Source organism: Calidris pugnax, unplaced genomic scaffold, assembly GCF_001431845.1.
Source record: "Calidris pugnax isolate Ruff unplaced genomic scaffold, ASM143184v1 scaffold18, whole genome shotgun sequence".
Classification (NCBI taxonomy): domain Eukaryota; kingdom Metazoa; phylum Chordata; class Aves; order Charadriiformes; family Scolopacidae; genus Calidris; species Calidris pugnax.
In genome coordinates this window covers 3,559,862-3,578,117 of record NW_015090812.1, presented here as the reverse complement: position 1 = coordinate 3,578,117, position 18,256 = coordinate 3,559,862, and the positions used below count along the sequence as shown (strand labels likewise).

The 18,256-nt window shown below is 38.7% G+C and overlaps 1 protein-coding gene across 2 annotated transcripts in view; it reads right to left on the bottom strand.

The window, feature by feature from the left end:
• Positions 1-18,256, bottom strand: part of USP24 (ubiquitin specific peptidase 24) — a 69,864-nt gene that overhangs the window by 4,423 nt on the left and 47,185 nt on the right. For both annotated transcript variants that reach the window (XM_014939344.1, XM_014939343.1), the window contains 23 exons: positions 16,290-16,434; positions 15,712-15,831; positions 15,359-15,484; positions 15,044-15,142; positions 14,750-14,832; positions 14,379-14,520; positions 13,830-13,949; positions 13,207-13,427; positions 12,719-12,843; positions 11,908-12,049; positions 11,418-11,568; positions 10,022-10,117; positions 9,274-9,377; positions 8,760-8,873; positions 7,921-8,017; positions 6,305-6,421; positions 5,548-5,640; positions 5,093-5,195; positions 3,665-3,786; positions 3,032-3,145; positions 2,697-2,762; positions 2,355-2,421; positions 493-571 (listed from right to left, as the gene is read on the bottom strand). In XM_014939344.1, the coding sequence (XP_014794830.1) occupies positions 493-571; positions 2,355-2,421; positions 2,697-2,762; positions 3,032-3,145; positions 3,665-3,786; positions 5,093-5,195; positions 5,548-5,640; positions 6,305-6,421; positions 7,921-8,017; positions 8,760-8,873; positions 9,274-9,377; positions 10,022-10,117; positions 11,418-11,568; positions 11,908-12,049; positions 12,719-12,843; positions 13,207-13,427; positions 13,830-13,949; positions 14,379-14,520; positions 14,750-14,832; positions 15,044-15,142; positions 15,359-15,484; positions 15,712-15,831; positions 16,290-16,434 (2,646 nt within the window). The remainder of the gene's footprint in view (positions 1-492; positions 572-2,354; positions 2,422-2,696; positions 2,763-3,031; positions 3,146-3,664; positions 3,787-5,092; positions 5,196-5,547; positions 5,641-6,304; positions 6,422-7,920; positions 8,018-8,759; positions 8,874-9,273; positions 9,378-10,021; positions 10,118-11,417; positions 11,569-11,907; positions 12,050-12,718; positions 12,844-13,206; positions 13,428-13,829; positions 13,950-14,378; positions 14,521-14,749; positions 14,833-15,043; positions 15,143-15,358; positions 15,485-15,711; positions 15,832-16,289; positions 16,435-18,256) is intronic.

The following is an 18,256-nucleotide window of genomic DNA, read 5'->3' as shown; positions in this document are numbered from 1 at the left end:
TGGTGTTATTATTGCAAACTCTGACCTAAACCATACAGCCCTGCTATTAACTGAATTAACCAGAGCAATAACACTTAGTAAAGTTTACATGAAGTAGTCTACTACACAGACTCACGTGTTCCAGAGATTTATTGAGACATATGCCAAGTTTCAAAAAAAAAAAAAAGAATTCAGGAATCATAATATTTCAAAAAGCTGGGACAGTTTGCATGTGTTTGTCTTGGTCTTAAAGCCAGGCTCCTGCTCTACAGGATGTAGCTGACCTTTGCCTTTAAAAAACAGCAATTATCAGCTGCTATATGAAGTCCATCTCAGATACTAATCAGTAAAGATTTCACTTCAGAGACATGTCAAATAAAGACCTTTGAGCACCACTTATGTCCCCGTAACAAAAGATAAAGCTGATCAAAAGCAGAAAGAGCAGCAGCCTAAATAGTTGCAGAGGGGCCTAAGGTAGGGCTGAGGTTGAATTCTGCAAAAGGGATTACTCACTTCTGAGCCAAAGTAACAAGGAACTTGACACACTGGTAACAACGGCTGCTGTCCACATGGTTGCTGTGGTGCATCAAGGCTGTGGGGAGGAACACATGGATTAAAACACATAATTTGGATTTCTGTGTACCAGCCAGTCCAAAAACACAACAAAGATGAAGCTAAAATTGCAACTTCAGTGATGGAAGTTATTTCTACAGATGTTAGCATGAGTATTTGTGTTAAACACACTGCCCTACTGCTGGCAGTTTTGCATACTTCCACAACTCTATTGGATTAAAAATAGATCAAAGTGAAAATGCAGTAATTCTTTCAAATGCGGTACCTGAATTTTAAACAGTTCTCTCCTAATGCATTTATTCTTCCCCTATAATCCATTCCGTGTTAGATAATCACTATGGTTACATCTGTCTGAAGGAAAAAATATTTGTTTGAAAGCCCTACAAACAGGCCAGATCACCAACTGCCACCTGGATCAAAACTTGCAAAGCTAGAAGAATGTTTAGAGCTTCTTCACACAAACAAGCATAGCAAAAGTTAACAGCCATGAATCTCTCCTTTGGGAGACTTGGGCAAAACTTCCTACCAGGAAGTTTTCTATACTGTGAATTCCCACATCCTGGAACTTTCACTCCCAAAACTCAAGAGAAGTTCTTGTAAAATATGTATGATTTAATAATGTTACACAAAAAGCCTTCGACATAAAGATTCAATTGAATAATTGCACATCTCCTCTGTAGAGGAAAGAAGGTCACTTATTGCTCGAGTTGCAGAATAAGATTGGTCCAAGTGGGACCAATTTGCCCAGAAATAAAATAACCACTTAACTATTATCTTACACTGCTACATATTATCTCCTATCAGTCATACACGGAAACTACTAAACAGAGGAACACTGAAGATAAAAGGAAAAAAAAGAACAAAGCTAAATAGAACTCGCTAAAACAGAATCCAAAATAACTTAAGGTGAAAGCTGCCATCTGACGCAGCTCCTCATCCAAAAGCTATGAAAGAGATGCTCAAGCTGCACTAACTCATCAGAGCTGCTCTTTGAGCACCATGGGGCTACAACACATTTCTCCTGCACATAAAGCACCTTCTCCCAATTCCTAGGAAGTAACCTCTCATCGCTTCTGAGACTTTTCTGGTGCTTCTGAACGCTTTACTAACTTCACTTCAGTAAATTTTCCGTGTCAAACAGAGACACAACACTTGGTATGAGCAGCAACAAATGGGAGCCACCTGTCAGACCAGGAGGCCATCCTGCAGTTAGGATTAGCATCCTTCCATGCTGGACCACTTTCTTTTTATGGTAATTAGGATGCTGACAAAACAAAAAGATGGGCAATTTCTTCAAATACATAGGAGAAAAAAATTCATTTTAAAGTTATAGGATTCATAGAGCTATTCTCTTTATCCAAGGCACTTTTCTTTCCCCCCTACATTATGTACACACTCTGATCTCCTGCTAATTTCAGAAAGTTGCTCTTTTGCCAATCTCTTGATTAAGCTTCCTTAATGTCACTTCTTAAGCAAGTACCACTCTTCTCTGGGTTCACTGACTGCTGTTGTTGAAGAGAATTATTTTTCCCCTGTTAAATACCTTTCCAGTTTGCCATTACTATAATATTCTAATGCTTATAGTTTGCCATTACTATAATATTCTAATGCTTTTCTTAGATTTTTCTTAGGATTTTCTTAGAGCGTTTTGTGGGGCAGTGGTGACTAAATCAAATAGTGCAGAGTTGTTTTCCCTGAGAAGTTAAACAGATTAGAAGGATTAGAAACTGGGAGATGATATGAACCATCAACAACGTAAGGGTCAGTAGGAGACAAGAGTGTTCACCCACTGGCTTACTTGCCTATTAATCCATTTTCAGTTTCGAAGGCAAATTTGATGCGCTCTACTTGTAATGGGTCCTCAATAACCTGTTAGGAAAGGAAAAGATCAACATAAGTAAGCTGTGTGCAATACCTGTATCTATTCTACAAAATAGTTTCAACCACCTTAATGTGAAAAACAAATAAGACTTGTGAAGTTTCATATAGCACCGGATTACCAAGACAACAATTTAAAAAGTAATAAAAACTCCAAAGTGAAGGATTAAAAGACACGTGGATGTTGAAACTACCAGTCATGACTTTTTTCATTATGCATCAATACAAAAACCTGTATCCTGTACAAGTCTTTACCCTTCACCTACCAGGATCTCATGGAGCAACTGGAATATGTTTTTCAGTTCATGAGGGGGAGCAGTTTCCAGCTGAGTCTGCAAGTAAGAAATATAAAGTTACTTGGGTAGTAAAATATGCTGATGATGCAAAGAAATGCAAGATAGCTTTACAGATTTTTGAGAATTTTTTGTTTAAAAAGTAAAAGCTAAAAAACCCCCAAACCCACCAATCCCCGCCCCTAAATCCAATGAACTGTATTGATTGTTGTGCAGATCCCAGCACCGCTATAACCCAGTAAGACACAGTATGACCAAAGCTGAGGAGAAACACTTAAGTAAAAGGCTTATCTTGATTATCTCCATACCTTGATGAAGTGTAGGACAGTAAAGGAGAAGTGCTCATTACAGAAGCAGCAGTACACCACCATCTCAATGAGAACCGACAGAGACCCAGTGAGCTCTCGTAACGCGTACATCACCTAACGGGAAGGCGAAACCAGTTTCAGACACAGCCATACAATTATTTCTAAGAGATGGAGCAAGTTTATTATAGAATACTATGTTTTTTTCCAGGAAAGATGCTGTTTTTCCTTCCAGCATGGCCCAGTAAGCTGAACCCCCTGTCTTATAGCACTCTGTTCAGCTCCTGCTGCCCACCTCCAAGGGTCTGGTCAAGCATGATACCATTAGCTGGAAGTGCTAACTTGAATTGCTCTGATTTAATGTAACTGACCGCATGGGCGCTTGCAAAATGTGTTTGGCTGTCTTTGCTGACTGTGTAAACACTAACCAGACCCCTAAGTTTAGAGAGATACTGGAAATTAAGAAGGTGTCAAGAAGAAACCAAAGCTGCCTCCTTGTTTAGGCTCAAAATAACAACCGCATACTCCCCAGCTGGCTGCTTTTTAATATTCAGTGTTTTTAATGTAAGGATACTTCAAAAAAATAACATCAGATGAGCTTTTAGGTTCAAGCAGGGCAGAATTTAGAAGAGATACCTCCATTAAGTAAGGTTTTCCCTCAGACAGGAATAACAAGGCTTCCACTTCTTCATGGAGCGTCAGAAGCGGACCTGAAGCGGTGATGCTTAGAGGTGGACGCTGCTTAAAGAGACCAGGAGCTATAATAGCAAATACAAAAACAATCCACTAATAAATCAGATTGTTCTACACACGTTGAAGACACTGCTACTCATCTGGCACCACGCCATCTCTAACGACATTCATCTCAACCAGCTTATAGCTCGAATGGTACTGCTCCAAGGAACAATCTCTTGCACACTGAAGTGTCATTTATATTGGTGACAACATAAGGAAACAAACTGCAATAAGGCCAAAGCAAAATGTCTGTATTTACTATGACTACTTTAAACTTTAATTTCACTCCCGGTCACTGTCGCACATTCATCACATTCAGAACATTTATCATCCTTTGTGTTTTTTGACTGCCTCCAACTCCAGAAACTTTTAACCATAAACAGAAACCAAGTTATTATTTTAAGAAGAAAACTTTAAACTCCTTCAGGAAACTTAAGTTCTTAACTCATCCCTTTTATCATCTTTATTTCATAGAATCACAGGAGGAAACTTAAGTTCTTAACTCATCCCTTTTGTCATCTTTATTTCATAGAATCACAGAATACCAGGTTGGAGGGGACCTCAAGGATCATCTGGTCTAACCTTTCTTGACAAAAGCAGAGTCTACGACCCAGCACCCTGTCCAGTTTAATCTTAAAAACATCCAATGTTTGGGAATCTAACACTTCCCTGAAGAGATTTTTCCAATGGCCATCATCTGGTCTAACCTTTCTTGACAAAAGCACAGTCTACGACCCAGCACCCTGTCCAGCTTAATCTTAAAAATGTCCAATGTTTGGGAATCTAACACTTCCGTGAGATTTTTCCAATGGCTGATTGTTCTTGTAGTGAAAAACGTTGCTCTTGTGTCCAATTAGAATCTCCCCAGGAGTAATTTGTACCTGTTACCCTCCATTGGACATCTCTGTCTCTTGTAAGAAATATCTAGGAGAGTATTTTATTGCTTGTTATTCAGTAGCTCTGTCTACTCCCCTTCAGATTAGCAAAAGGCATAACAAACCTAAACAAAATACAGCCTGTTCAGCTGCAAATCTGTCCCAGCCAACAATAACACAGCTTGATTTACTCACATGAGGAAACACAGACCTTTTAGGCATACGGGGGAAGGTGGAAGGCATAATAATGCTAATATCAATATTTCCCCCCAGCTCCAGGGGCTGTAATACTGTTTACCACAGTCTCTCAGTACATTTACAGCAAAACAAAGAGTAATCAAACATACGCCTTAAATTTAAAGTGATTGTATTTTTCCTCACTGATATTAAGTTACTCCCAGTCAACATGACTGAAATGCAAAGGCACCAAAAAATATAAAAATGCAATTCTTACCAACATTTCTTTGTGAGGAGACATCAGAGTGCAAAACAAGTAGTGCTACAGTGTTGTGAAGATACCCAAACTCACGTGCTTGTGCTGAGCTCCACCTGCGATTCTGCTTGAGCCAAAAGAGAGATTTAATCAACTTCTGATGGGCTGATTAAGTCAACTTCTGCTAAGTTGAAACAAAGCAATGTCCTTAGCAGTCCACCACCATGTTCTAATACTTTGAGGCTGGTGAAAATTTTGTTGTTATTATCAAAACCATGAGGCTCACTTCTGCCAACACAGCTACTTTCACGTTAACTACACATAGGTAGGCTAAGACTTCCATGAAGTTTACAGAATAATCCACATAGTAGTCCATTCTACCACATGAAAAGTATTTATCTATAATTTAAATGTTGTAAAAACACGAAGATGGACAAGTTCCAGCACAAAAAATCCACATGCTATGTAAGTGTTACCTGATTGCTCTGCCGGTTGGGGCCAAGGAGAAAGTTGATCATGTGCCTCAAAGCAGAGTGTCTGAGCAGAAGACTGCTAGCCCTTATTCCCTGCTGTTTGGACAACAACAAAAAGTTACATTCCTGTGCAGGTAAAGAATTAATGCTCTAGGGAACAAATGTAAAAGGTATAGGCTAAATGCTACCTTTCCTACTCTAAAGAAAAATTCACACAGGTCAATAAGTTACGCCTCTAAAACCTATTTCATTATCTAGAGCACTTTATATAATCCAGACCAGAATCAGCATAGGCAAGATAAACATCCTATAAAAACCAAAACATAACAAAAAAAAAATACAGGAATAGACAGAAACCATACTGTGGTGAACAGCACAGTCCAGTCAGTTGTTCTGTTTTCTATATGATAAAAATCCTGAAAACTTTTTTTTTTTAAGAACAGCCAAAACCACCACCCCCCAAAACAGAAACCAAACATTCAGACTTAACCACCACCCCCCAAAACAGAAACCAAACAGTCAGACTTTTACATGGAATTTACATGTTCCACAGGTATATTTTACTTGCAAATTTTTGTATGATTTTATCCTAAATTCAGTGTTCAAAACCATTTACTTTTCAAAAACAGAAAGAAAAAGAATACTCTAATAAAAGTTTCAGAAGTGCTTCACTGGGCTGCTTAAATTTCCTGCGAATGTGGATGACTAACTGCTTCACTATTGTCCTTTAAAATTAAATGGAAAAAAAATGGTTTCTTACCTTCTGTACAAAGTTGTTGAATAGCAAAAAGTACTGAGCACAGTTTTTACAGTTTTCAGGTACATCTTTATCCAGCAGAGCAAGTAGCACCTCCAGCAGTTGATGTAGACTTTTTAACTGTGAAAACAATTATTAATTTGAATGTGAAGAAGTCATCTACTGCTTAAAAATCAGAAGAGTTTCACATATCACAGTTAAGGTATGGTTAACAAAATCCTATCGATGGTCAGATATGCTTGCAGTGATGGGTTTGAATAGCTCACAAAGGATTGCAGCCTTCTCATTCTAACTCCTCTGAATGAATGCTGCACATATTAAACAACAAATTAATGAAAGCATTGCCATGTAGGTAACTCGCTCAGAGGTGGAACTCAGCAGTTGCATAAATTTGCAGTATTTTTAATGCAATTCAAATTAATCCTCAGAGGGAACTGATATTCAAATGTTCCAGTCTGTGGAGTAACACAAAACAAACCAGATTAGAAGTAAACTGCCACTCAAGGTCTCATGTTGTGATACTGTCGCATTCCACTATGCAAAAACCAATGTTAGTGCTTCGTTTGCATTAAAGCACACTAAGGGTATACACACTCACATGTAATTTATTATATCTGAGTTAATAAATAGTAACTAACAGCCAAGAGGAAGTAACCAAAACCTATCAAGCTATATTGTAAATGTTCATCTCCCTACTACGGTACTCTGCTTGTACCGTACTCAGAGCACTCTTTCCTAAAAGCTCTAAATAAGATAAACTTTCTTAACAGAAGCCTACGCAACTGTAGCGCCTTCCATCCATGACACTTGATGAAAAAGAATACAGATTCCCAGAAACCAGACAGAAAAAATAGTCTATTTCGTCAATTATTAAAATTTGATGTAAAAAACCCAAATAAAGTCATTTCAGACTAAACAAGACTTGGACACTTAAAATCCAAACCCTCACTGACAGCTTACAGGAATATGCCAAAACATAGATAAAACTTTGGTCCAAGTCCTCTTAATACAAATGATTTGGTTCAGGTATCCTGAGGGAAATAAATGGATCTCAGACATTTTACAAATGACTCCTTTTCACAAATTTCCTGCTGGGTTTTCCTACAATATTAAGATTAGGCAAATGTAACAGAGCTGCACTTCCTAAACTTACTCTCAAGACTTCTAATAGAAAATGAAGCCTTTGGATAATAACCATAGCTATGGTCTCTACAAGACAGCTCAGTTCCTACTGCTACAGGCTTCTGAGTGAGGAAGAATCAACTAAAAATTAAGCTGATTTCTGGAATGTCTCAGTTACAGAAAAAAACAGAATAAATCTTAAGAAAACACTGTCTCCAAGCTATTAGAATATGCGATGTCAGTTTGTAAGACAAGCTGAAATCAGGAAGAATTGTTGGTAACAAATACTTTGAACTTAAATTCTGAGAATTACAGAGCATGTTACCTCCTACAGCAGGAGCAGACAAGCGTTAAGCTATTCAAGAAATGAAGTGTGATCAAGATGAGAGCTTTTCACCTTGTCATTTACAAACCACACAGCAGTTGTCTGCAAACACAGCAGGAGCCGTTAGGTAGAGACAACCAGCAGGATCACTGGTGATGAGGTGACAACTAACCTTCTCCTGATAAAGCAAGGCACTGTCGAGGGTTTTTTCAAGAATAGTGGCTACAGCAACTCGCACCTCTCTCACACTGCATTCCAGGAGGAAAGTCCTGGAAGATAAAAGGCGAAGCTGCAAAGAGAACTGGAATCAACGTGTACACAGGGTTTCTATGATTAAGTGCGGTGGTTGTTGTTTTAAAAAGGACAACAGTCTGGATACTTCTTGTATTGTACTTCCGTGGATAAGCTTTAACTTATTTTCCTGCACTCCTGCTTGTCACTGTAATATTATTTTATGCTTATTCATTCAAATAACAAAAGAGCTAAAACGAAAAGCTATCACAGAATCTTGTCCTTCAATACAACTTCAAAGATAAAATTCTCTTCACATTGACACATCTAAGTGTGTCAGTTCTCCAAGAATTTGCCTTAGGTATTTTCAAAACAACGATTATCTGATCTTGAGCTCGTGGAGAAAAATTCTTTCCAGTTTATCTGTGATCTTTGTCAGGTAAGTATTTATCTTACCCCAAACACTTTTACGTTCTCCTTCCCCACCACTTGGAGGAGTGACTAGATATAATCTTAAGCACATTCCAAGGCACTTCACTGAATTAAACATCTGCAGCCTCCTCCACATACACTGCACTATTTTATTATATTTTCAGAAAGCTACACAATCAGAGAAAAGACTAGAAATAAAAACTTTAATGATTATCTGGATTTTCTTTTTAAAGAATGTGGACAGTAACTCTTTGGGAATACATCAGTATAGGCCAGATCACCTTATTAGGAAACTTTACTGATACATGAGACAAAAAAAACCCCTATGACAAAATTACCAGTACTTACTTCACAAGCTCCCGGCCCTCTGGCCCGACGAAATATTCCACTAACCACTGACAAGCATCAATGCTTTTGGAGAGCAGTGCATCTATGGTGGCAATCCATTCTTCTGTATCAGCCCTTTCACAAAACAGGGGCAACCGTCAGTAACGAAAGAGAAGAAACCCCTCCAAAACCTAAGCCATGTTTCTTGTTTGCCAACTAGAAAGAATTTTTACTTTAATTGAATATACACTAGGTGGCTTAAGACAAAAACACTTTGAGAACCGTTTTGAAGCAACCTGCTGGTTTTAAATCTATTAAAGCCTTTCATTGCCCAAACCACTGTCACTAAAATGACAGACAGCTGGGAGAGACAGTAAAACTCAGATTTCTTTGCCATGGGATTCCAACGCAAAGCAGAAGTGTATTGCAACTCCTGTAACTGTCTATGCTACCCATGTTATTTCAAGCTGCTGTAGGTATGACAAGAGGGAAAACCTCAGAATACGTTTCTACAGCACCCAGAACAAGGCCTTACCTGAGTTTCTTCTTGGTTCGGAGATAGGTTTGGAAGAGGAACTGGACTGCCAGCTGTAAGCTCACCTTTGCCATGCACGGATAATAAGGATGCTTTACCTTAGTCTGTAAGAAATGTCAAGTTTACTTCAGAGCAGAAGTATGCCTGCAGCACATATGCTCTTCTCTTAAATACATCAACGTGTTGTATCCAAGTAATTTACTTCATTTGGAAAAAAATAAAACCAAGCATTTTTCTGTGCTAAAAACAGTCTCTGGTGCTGACTATGCTAGTTAAATATATGCTAAAAACAAGAACAAACTTGCTGTAAAGCCCACTAAATCTGTGGACTTAACTGCTGGTTTGTTTATTACTCCATTTAGAAAAACTTAATTAGTAAACTGCATTTCCAATGAAAGTATCAACTTTTTGAGGTGACTAACATCAACTTTTGGATCTTCCATAGAGAAAGGAATTTCTTTCCCTCTAGAGCTCAGTTTGCATCATCAAAACAGGTGTGTGTTATTTCAGAAATTTTACTGTGACACAGTGACGTTTCTCCCACTGCTAGAACAGGAGGCCAGAGTCAGCTTTGAGACAAATGTTATCAGTGTGAAAAATTATTGAAGACAATGAATTGCTCGGCTGGAAAAGCAAAATCATGCCAACCCTTCCCTTCCAGTTTTTCTGGCTGTGACCCTCAGAGCTTCTGCGGCTGTTTTTATCCAACATTTCCTCAGTACTCTAAGATTAAAATCTAGGTACTTACAGCATTCAGTGAAGCTAAAGACAAAACAAAACTGAAGTAGTCACTACTGTACACATCTCTGTTCTTCATAAATTTCAAGTTTTCATCTCTCACCATCTGTAAAAGAAGGCAAAAATAAATTTAAAAGTGTTGTCAAAGTGTATTTCTCTAAAATTGCACTTTTTATGTAAATACGTGTGGTGTTTAAAAACTGTTGTCAGCCCTATTCTCTGAACCCTCTGAATCACTACTTCAGTGGAGTGGAAAATACATATAGGTAACTTAGAAGATTTGTATAAATCAGTGATTTTCTTCCATGGACATTACAAAAGTCAAGAGAACAGATGAGAGACTTATTCATTTGGCCATTAAAGGAAACAAAAAAAGAAGTTGCTGATAAGTTCTATTTTTTGCTTGCTTTTAATAAAAAAGCCAAGAGATCATCCTTCAAACCTGAAAGGTTTGCTTAACAAATTTACACGTACAGAGCAAGGAGCTGTGGTGTAATTACAAGCTGCACCCACAATAACATACCTAAATACCAAGCCCCTCTTTTTTTAAATAAGATTTTGCTGAAAGACACTCAATAAATTTGAGCCAAGTTGTGTCTATTGTAGTAATACAACCCTGGATACAAGAAGGCCTGAAGTGACTATTAATGACCACGTGGAGGCCATGCAGAGCCTGCAGAGTTTATTCTGACTGTGTATGTACCACAGGCTCTCTTGCACTTGTGCAGATCAGCAGGAAAGAGTGTGTTCAGAAGGTCAAATGAATACAAGACCGTACCCTCTCCTGTGCGGACCAGAGCTGCAGGCCTGCACACTAAGACCTTCCTCTTATGACAGCTAAACCATACCCAGGTTCTGTCATCCTCTCTTTGCTTTGCCAATGTCATCACACCTCTGTTTTCAGTCCCAACTTGCAAAGTTGCCTTCAACATCTTTGTTTTCCCCTTTGAGAACAAATTCAGTACCACAAAAGCTAACAGACATAAACAGAATTGAAGCTGGTTTTACTATCTTTCTCCCCCTCTTTATGTTCTTGTGAACTCAAGAACTAGAGGATGACTGTAATTTGCCATCTCCTCCATTCTTCCTCAAGTGTTCTTCAAATGAAGCATCTCCTCTGCTCTCATCTCTTCCTGCTTGCGTGCTGACTGCTGCCATTACTTTGACTAATTTGCCTGCAGTTTCTTCAAAGCAAGGAATGGTGTGAGAAGGGACAGCAAAGCTTACAATAACACACCACTGAGCAGCTTGTTAGTAACTTTATGTCAGAATCCAGAATTATTTTATAGCTTTGCTTTCAAAAAGGGAATTGTTTCACGATCACCTTCAGAGTCACTGTGTTCCTCTTACTATGTGTTTAAAGTTCCTACGAGTAGGATTTAGTTGCCACTTTGGGAGTTCTCTACCTGATATATCCGCACGGGCATTTTCTCTACAAAAAGTCCCTTTTTTTCTCCTTTTCGAACCAGCTTGGTCAAGATGGAGAGGCGGTCACTGTTGGGCCTGTGGGGTCGAGGTGACGACTGGGGTGAAATTTCTGGTGATGATGGAGCAGATCTGAAATACATACAAGCTCAAGGTGAATAATGAAATCCTATGACAAATCTATAGTTCAAGTTTAAGATTATATTGGTGTACTGAGATTTTAAGGCAAATTTAGATGACAGTCTAAATACTTCTTGAGACTCTCAGTCAGCTTGAAATCCTTTGTGCAATAGCGACAGCAGTATGGAAATTATAAAAGCAATAAAAGACTATTCATTAAGCAGCCTTAAAAACAGAACAGAAGGGTCAGTATGCTCATTTGTCAAACAGAAATTATTAATTTCTTAGTTCTGGAGACTGGGTCTAGATATCAACACAGGAGAAACCTTTAGAGACACAAGAGGAACTTACAACGAGAGGTCCTCGGCTTCTTGACGCACAACACTCACTCGACTTTTCTTTGGTAAGACTGGAGAGTTCTGATCAGACACTCTCTGGTAAAACAGCATGTAGGCGTTCCAGTAGCGCCGACGCACATCGGGGTAAGGGTTTGCTGGTGGCAGAAAAGGCATTTGATTAAGATCTTTGAAGGTTTTGCACCTTCTTCATTCCTACAGGGAAGCGAAACTGGGTGTACAAGTAACCACACTGTGCCAGTATAAAGTTATTTGTCAGATCAAAGCCTCAGGCTATGTCAGCAAATAATGAAAGCCTAAATTCTAAGATATTTTTGCAAAAAGCGTATGTATTTTAAAAAGATAATTATCAGAATTATAAAACAAGTGCGCATCGGTGGAAATGTATTTGGAATCAAATCCTTAAAGCATGGAAAAGTTTAACCATATGATGCCACACCATGTTCCATGCAGAATCACTTTCACTAGCCTAAATTAAGGCCTGGGACTTTTTCTTGGTGGGGTAGAGGGAGAAGCTAAAACAGCTAAAACATTTTTTTGTTGTCTTTTTTTTTTAACAAGGTGCCATTTTACTTTTGAATCTCCTCTGTTAAGTCCACAAAGTGCTGAACAACAGAAAATAGGGTTCAACCAATATTACGCCATACACAAGCTGTTACATCCTTCAGTAAACAGACAACTTTAGGAAAAAAAAACGCTTCTGAAGGATTTTTAGACTAAGTAACTCAAAGAAGATATAATGGACTGAGCTCTACCTCTATCGAGAACCATTATGAAATACAGAGCTAACGTAAATCACTGCTTACATTGATCATAGACTTTAGGTCTATACTCTCCACCGAAGCATTCATATTCCAAGGTTTCATCAGTTAAATCAAATTCTTCGACAACTGTGTCGTTAAATTTATACCACTTTCCTTTTCCGCATCCCCTGTGATCAAAACACAACAGGAACAGTTACTTGATTGTCTAGTTAAAAAAAAAACAAACAAAACAAACCACCCTGAATATCCTAGAAATGAAATTTGTTTTGACAGTGAATGGAAAGCTTAGTTCAATTAATGTCAAAGTTACATTTTAAAAGAGTAAGCTTGACTAAAAATATGAGACGCACATCACCTGCAAGTGTCATGGGAAGCCCTCAAACTGCAATGCAAGGAACATAAGAATTCCTGGGGCTTTGATGTGTTATTGTCTTAATACCCACAACGCTGGGTATTGGCTCACTCTACCTCCCCAAAACAAGGAGTCTTTAGACTGTGCTCAATGCCCCTCAACAAATCTTGGCCATTACCTCCTGTCCTTTATAAAGGAGTAGTAGTGCCCTGCATGTGCCTGGCCGCTGTGAACAATCACACCAACAAGCTCATAGTTTTCTGTAGGGGCAACTTTCTTCCGGGGGGAGCCTCCGCCTCCTTGATCTGCGTTTCTGCCGTTGTCCCCCACTTCCGAGGACGAGTCCTGGCGAGCCATCCCTGACACAGTGTAAGGCTCCATATTCAGCATCCAGGGGAACTGTGTGAAGAGACATTTCAGATTAACTGAGAGGTTATTGTGTACATGCTTAGTGTAATTTTATGAGAACGGTATTAATGCTTCCCACATTGGGAACACCAAAGGAAACCACAGTACTTCAACTTTTTATCCTTATGACACAGAAGTTAAATAAAAAATCTTTATGGATGTTTTTGTTCTTGCTTTCTGAAAGGACCCCAAGAATGATGCAGATAAGGACAGCTCCAAGGAGAAAAATACTTATTTTCTGTAGTATTATCATGTTTAAGTGTACCACATACTCAAAATCCCTGTAACAAAATGTGGGGAAAAGAAGGAAGAATGAATAGGAAGAGAGTCCACTCTGCTGTCCGCTCCACAGTGGAGTGGGAGTGTGTGCGTGTCAGAGAAAAATTTCCTTACCCTTATTTGTTCATCATATTTTATAGAACGTCCGCTCTCCCAGTCAAAGCCAAATCTCATCAGGTGAATCACCAACAGGCTAGGTAAGACCTTAATGCATGTGCGCTTCACTGTAGTTCTCTTAAAAAGAAAAAATAACATCACCTCTATCTATACATCTCAAACATTCTGTAGCATTATTCTATAGATGCACAACTCCAGCCATCTCAAACTGCTGTGCAATACAGCCACGGGAGGCAGGATAACTATAGGATGACTGTAATACCTACAGATAGGGTAGTATTACAGCTGTTACAGAGTTTGTGCAGTGGGCTGGTATGATACTGAACATTTTACCATCCTGCCATCCTTCTAGATGTTCAGTCTACAGTATGAGTTACAGGGAACGAAGACCGCTATCCGCATGGATTTAACCTTTTGATTACGTGTCTTCAGTGTAGAAAGCGTTAAGCAATATCTAAGCATGGCTTCTATGACCGTGCTTAGGAATGCTTAAGAAAATATCAAGCTATAGCTGAACCTTCTTTCACATATATTAAGAACCAATACCTTTTCTTTGCACTTTTCACAGTAGTATGCGTTGCTTCCTTCAAGAACTTCTCCTCTAACAAACTGATCCAAGGATATTTCCAGACTTTGACATGAAGTCACACCCAGGTTGAGAGCCATGAAGGCTTCCTCCCGCTCGTACCTAAATTCAAGAAGAAAAACAGTCAAGGCATGGACAGAGCAGAACCCATCCAACTTGCATTAACAAGCCATATGCTTAGGAAAGAATACTGTGTTTGCCCCATAGCTATCAACAGCTGTGATGCTCCCAAAGGCATGTGTCTCTACCTTCTTGTGCAATTTTGACCTACATATTTTGATAGTTATGGGAGCACATAACTTGGTAACTAATGCACTAAATTTAACATTACCTGTGAGGACAGTCCTTACAGATCTTCTGATCAGAGAAGATACCTTGAAAAGTGTTCTTGAATATTTGGTCTCTTCCTATTTTCTGTTGGAGATGTAAAGTTAGACATCAGATGGATATATTGCAAAGAGAAAGACCAAGAAAGTAATAGGAATTTTAAACTTCTGAATATTTTGTAGATTATAAAATAAGCCGAATGGCTCTCTGCCTTCTTTTCTGAAGAACAAAAGAGAAAGAGAAAATAGGTACCAAGGAGATTCATATAAACAAGGAAAGAAATCTCTAAGGTTTTTACCTTGAGGTACTCATCCATTTGATCTATAAGACTAGTGAAGAACTCGTAAGCATCTTGTTGCTCTCTAACATAAAGTTCCTTGTTCCACATCTTGAAAATCTATATAAAGTATAAATATAAAAAAGGTGGTTGTTTCACATACATATCACTAAAGAAAGTGATTTTTTAAAAATAAATTTAATTATTTTTATGGTTTGACTTTTTGAAGTAGAACTGTTTTCTAGAAATTTTGCCATGAGAAAACCCTGAATAAATGATTACCTGTTAAGTAGGAAAACTACATATTTAAAAAAAAAAATAAAAATAAAGTAATACCTTCCAAAAGTTCTCAGGTACATAATACTGTAGCTTGCTTTCCATCAAGTGACCAAAAAGAGACTGTACTTGATAGAACACATTGTCATCTGGATTGTCTGTATCATCATCAATGGAAAGCAAGGCCTGGAAGGAAACAAATAACCTTATAAAATTGGTTCTTGGTAAAATTATTACAGTAAATTGTCACAACAACTTACAATTTATGTATTTATTGTGTGCATGAATATACACACACAATAAAGTTTTGTTTTTATTTAAACAATTCATTTAAAAATGGCGCTAAAATGAACTTGCAGTTCAGGTGACAGCGATTCCAAAAAGAAGACTTTACTGGATCTTGAGCCAATTACCTCTGGGAGACCAGGCTGCATATAGAGCTGCTGGAAGACAGCATTCATGTAACAAGTGGCACCACCGTTCTTCAGTCCCACAAATCCTGAGGTGGAGCGGCTATCCACTGGTGGAAGATACTAGAATGACAAACACATTTTTTTTTGTCCCAGTTAAGTTAGAAAATGCATAAGACTCCAAAAACACACTGCAGGTTTTATAATCACTTTTTCATGAGCTGCTAAGAGCAATTTAATGGAAAGCCAGGAATATAAATTCTGAAAGACCACAGGAGACCTGTATCTGTTCATTTATATATTTAGCATTTTACACAAAGCTGTTAAACATGGCCTCAAATATATCTAAATAAAACTGGTGATATTTAGAAAATACTTCTTTCTTATCCAGATATTAACTGAGAAAGACTCACTGGCGTATTTGCTTCTGAAGAAGATCAAATGGGCCTGCATTTACTGCTATCTGCTTTTTCTCATTTTAAATTCAAGACCATGGAAATTTCATCAATGGAGCAGTTAAGCAGATCATACACAGTACTCCAAATCGCACTATTACAAATCAAAAAAGGCTTCTTGCTTACATCAAACTCCTTGGTAAGCGCAGGGTCGCACTGGTGATGCATAGAAAGCAGCTCTTTTGTGATAAGCTGGAGGTTGGAAGGTGAGCTATCAGCCAGCATTACTAACACCTCATAAGCAGCTAATCGGCTATCTGCTGTACTGCACCTAAAAAGAAAAAACACATTTGAGATCTATTTTGTAGATGACTCAATTATTTCTAATTCCAGAAAGCCATATTACTCAGAACAAGCGACAATTAATGCTCAAAAGGAACACTTTAAACGATAAAACATTCCTGTGAGACCACAGAATGCTATTTTTTCTTTCTTGGGGAAGGGCAACAGAGGAATAAAAGAATCAGAGGAGCAGCAGCAGAAACACTCCTCTACTGACATGGAGACACCTGTCGTTAACATTCACTAACGAGAAAAAGTAGGTGCCCTGAAAAGGCTGCACAGAATTGGTTGTACATCTGAGGACGGACAGACAGACACTCTCTATGACTGTAACATTGATGGAATCAGAGGAGCAGCAGCAGAAACACTCCTCTACTGACATGGAGACACCTGTCGTTAACATTCACTAACGAGAAAAAGTAGGTGCCCTGAAAAGGCTGCACAGAATTGGTTGTACATCTGAGGACAGACAGACAGATACTCTCTATGACTGTAACACTCATGGAGGCATAATGACTTCTTTACAGAGAGATAAGCTTTGAAAGAGCTGGACCAGATTACTTGCTACAAGAGATGAATCAGAGGAGCAGCAGCAGAAACACTCCTTTACAGACATGGAGACACCTGTTGTTAACATTCACTAACAAGAAAAAGTAGGTGCCCTGAAAAGGCTGCACAGAATTGGTTGTACATCTGAGGACGGACAGACAGACACTCTCTATGACTGTAACATTGATGGGAGGCATAATGACTTCTTTACAGAGAGATAAGCTTTGAAAGAGCTGGACCAGATTACTTGCTACAAGAGATGACCTTAGACCTAAGCTGTGTTAGGCCAGTACAAAACACTTCTACTTGGCTCTTTTCAGTACATCAAACACACTGGCTCTTTCTTCTACAGGCCACAAAAAGGCTTTATTTACTTTAAGCAAACAAAAGACCACAATGGAGCAAAGCTGGAGCAAAACACTAAATGTGTAGCAAGTCCTGTTCAGTTGAGGGGTTGCTAAATGCTCCTGAGGAGCCTTATCTAGAGTTTTGGAAAGAAAAAGGCTTTATTTACTTTAAGCAAACAAAAGACCACAATGGAGCAAAGCTGGAGCAAAACACTAAATGTGTAGCAAGTCCTGTTCAGTTGAGGGGTTGCTAAATGCTCCTGAGGAGCCTTATCTAGAGTTTTGGAAAGGCAGTGCAGATACACCTGATCCAACTCTAACACCCCCAAGACGGTGTAACGCGAGCAATCCAGCTGTGGGTGCCCAAAGCTGCACACGAGCTCATTTACCCACCCTTCAGATACTGTGCAGAAGGCAGGTGGGATAGGAAAGAGAAAACTTCTTTTTCCCCATTTGATATATTCTGGGCTATTATCAGCTATCTCAGGTGCATTAATTCTTGCTCAGCATTAGCCTTTCACACAAGGCAGTTCTTTCGAAGGGAAAAAGAAAATAGCGGAACTTTTGAGATGGAGCAAAACACTAAATGTGTAGCAAGTCCCGTTCAGTTGAGGGGTTGCTAAATGCTCCCAATAATAAATAAACCTTATTTAGGGTTCTGGAAAAGCAGTGCAGATACACCTGATCCAACTCTAACACCCCAAAAGCAGAACTTTTGAGATCCTCATTCACAAGGGGCTTGAAAATTAATTTCCTGTTCCTGCTTCAATTTAGCCAACTTCCCAAGTGATGATCAGCTAAAGGAGTGCACTTTGGACTCATGAAATCAACACTTAAGCTGTGCTTGCAGTTCACCACTGATCTAAGACAAAGCATGGACTTTAGAAGTACAGAAAAGCAAAGATTCTGGGTCAC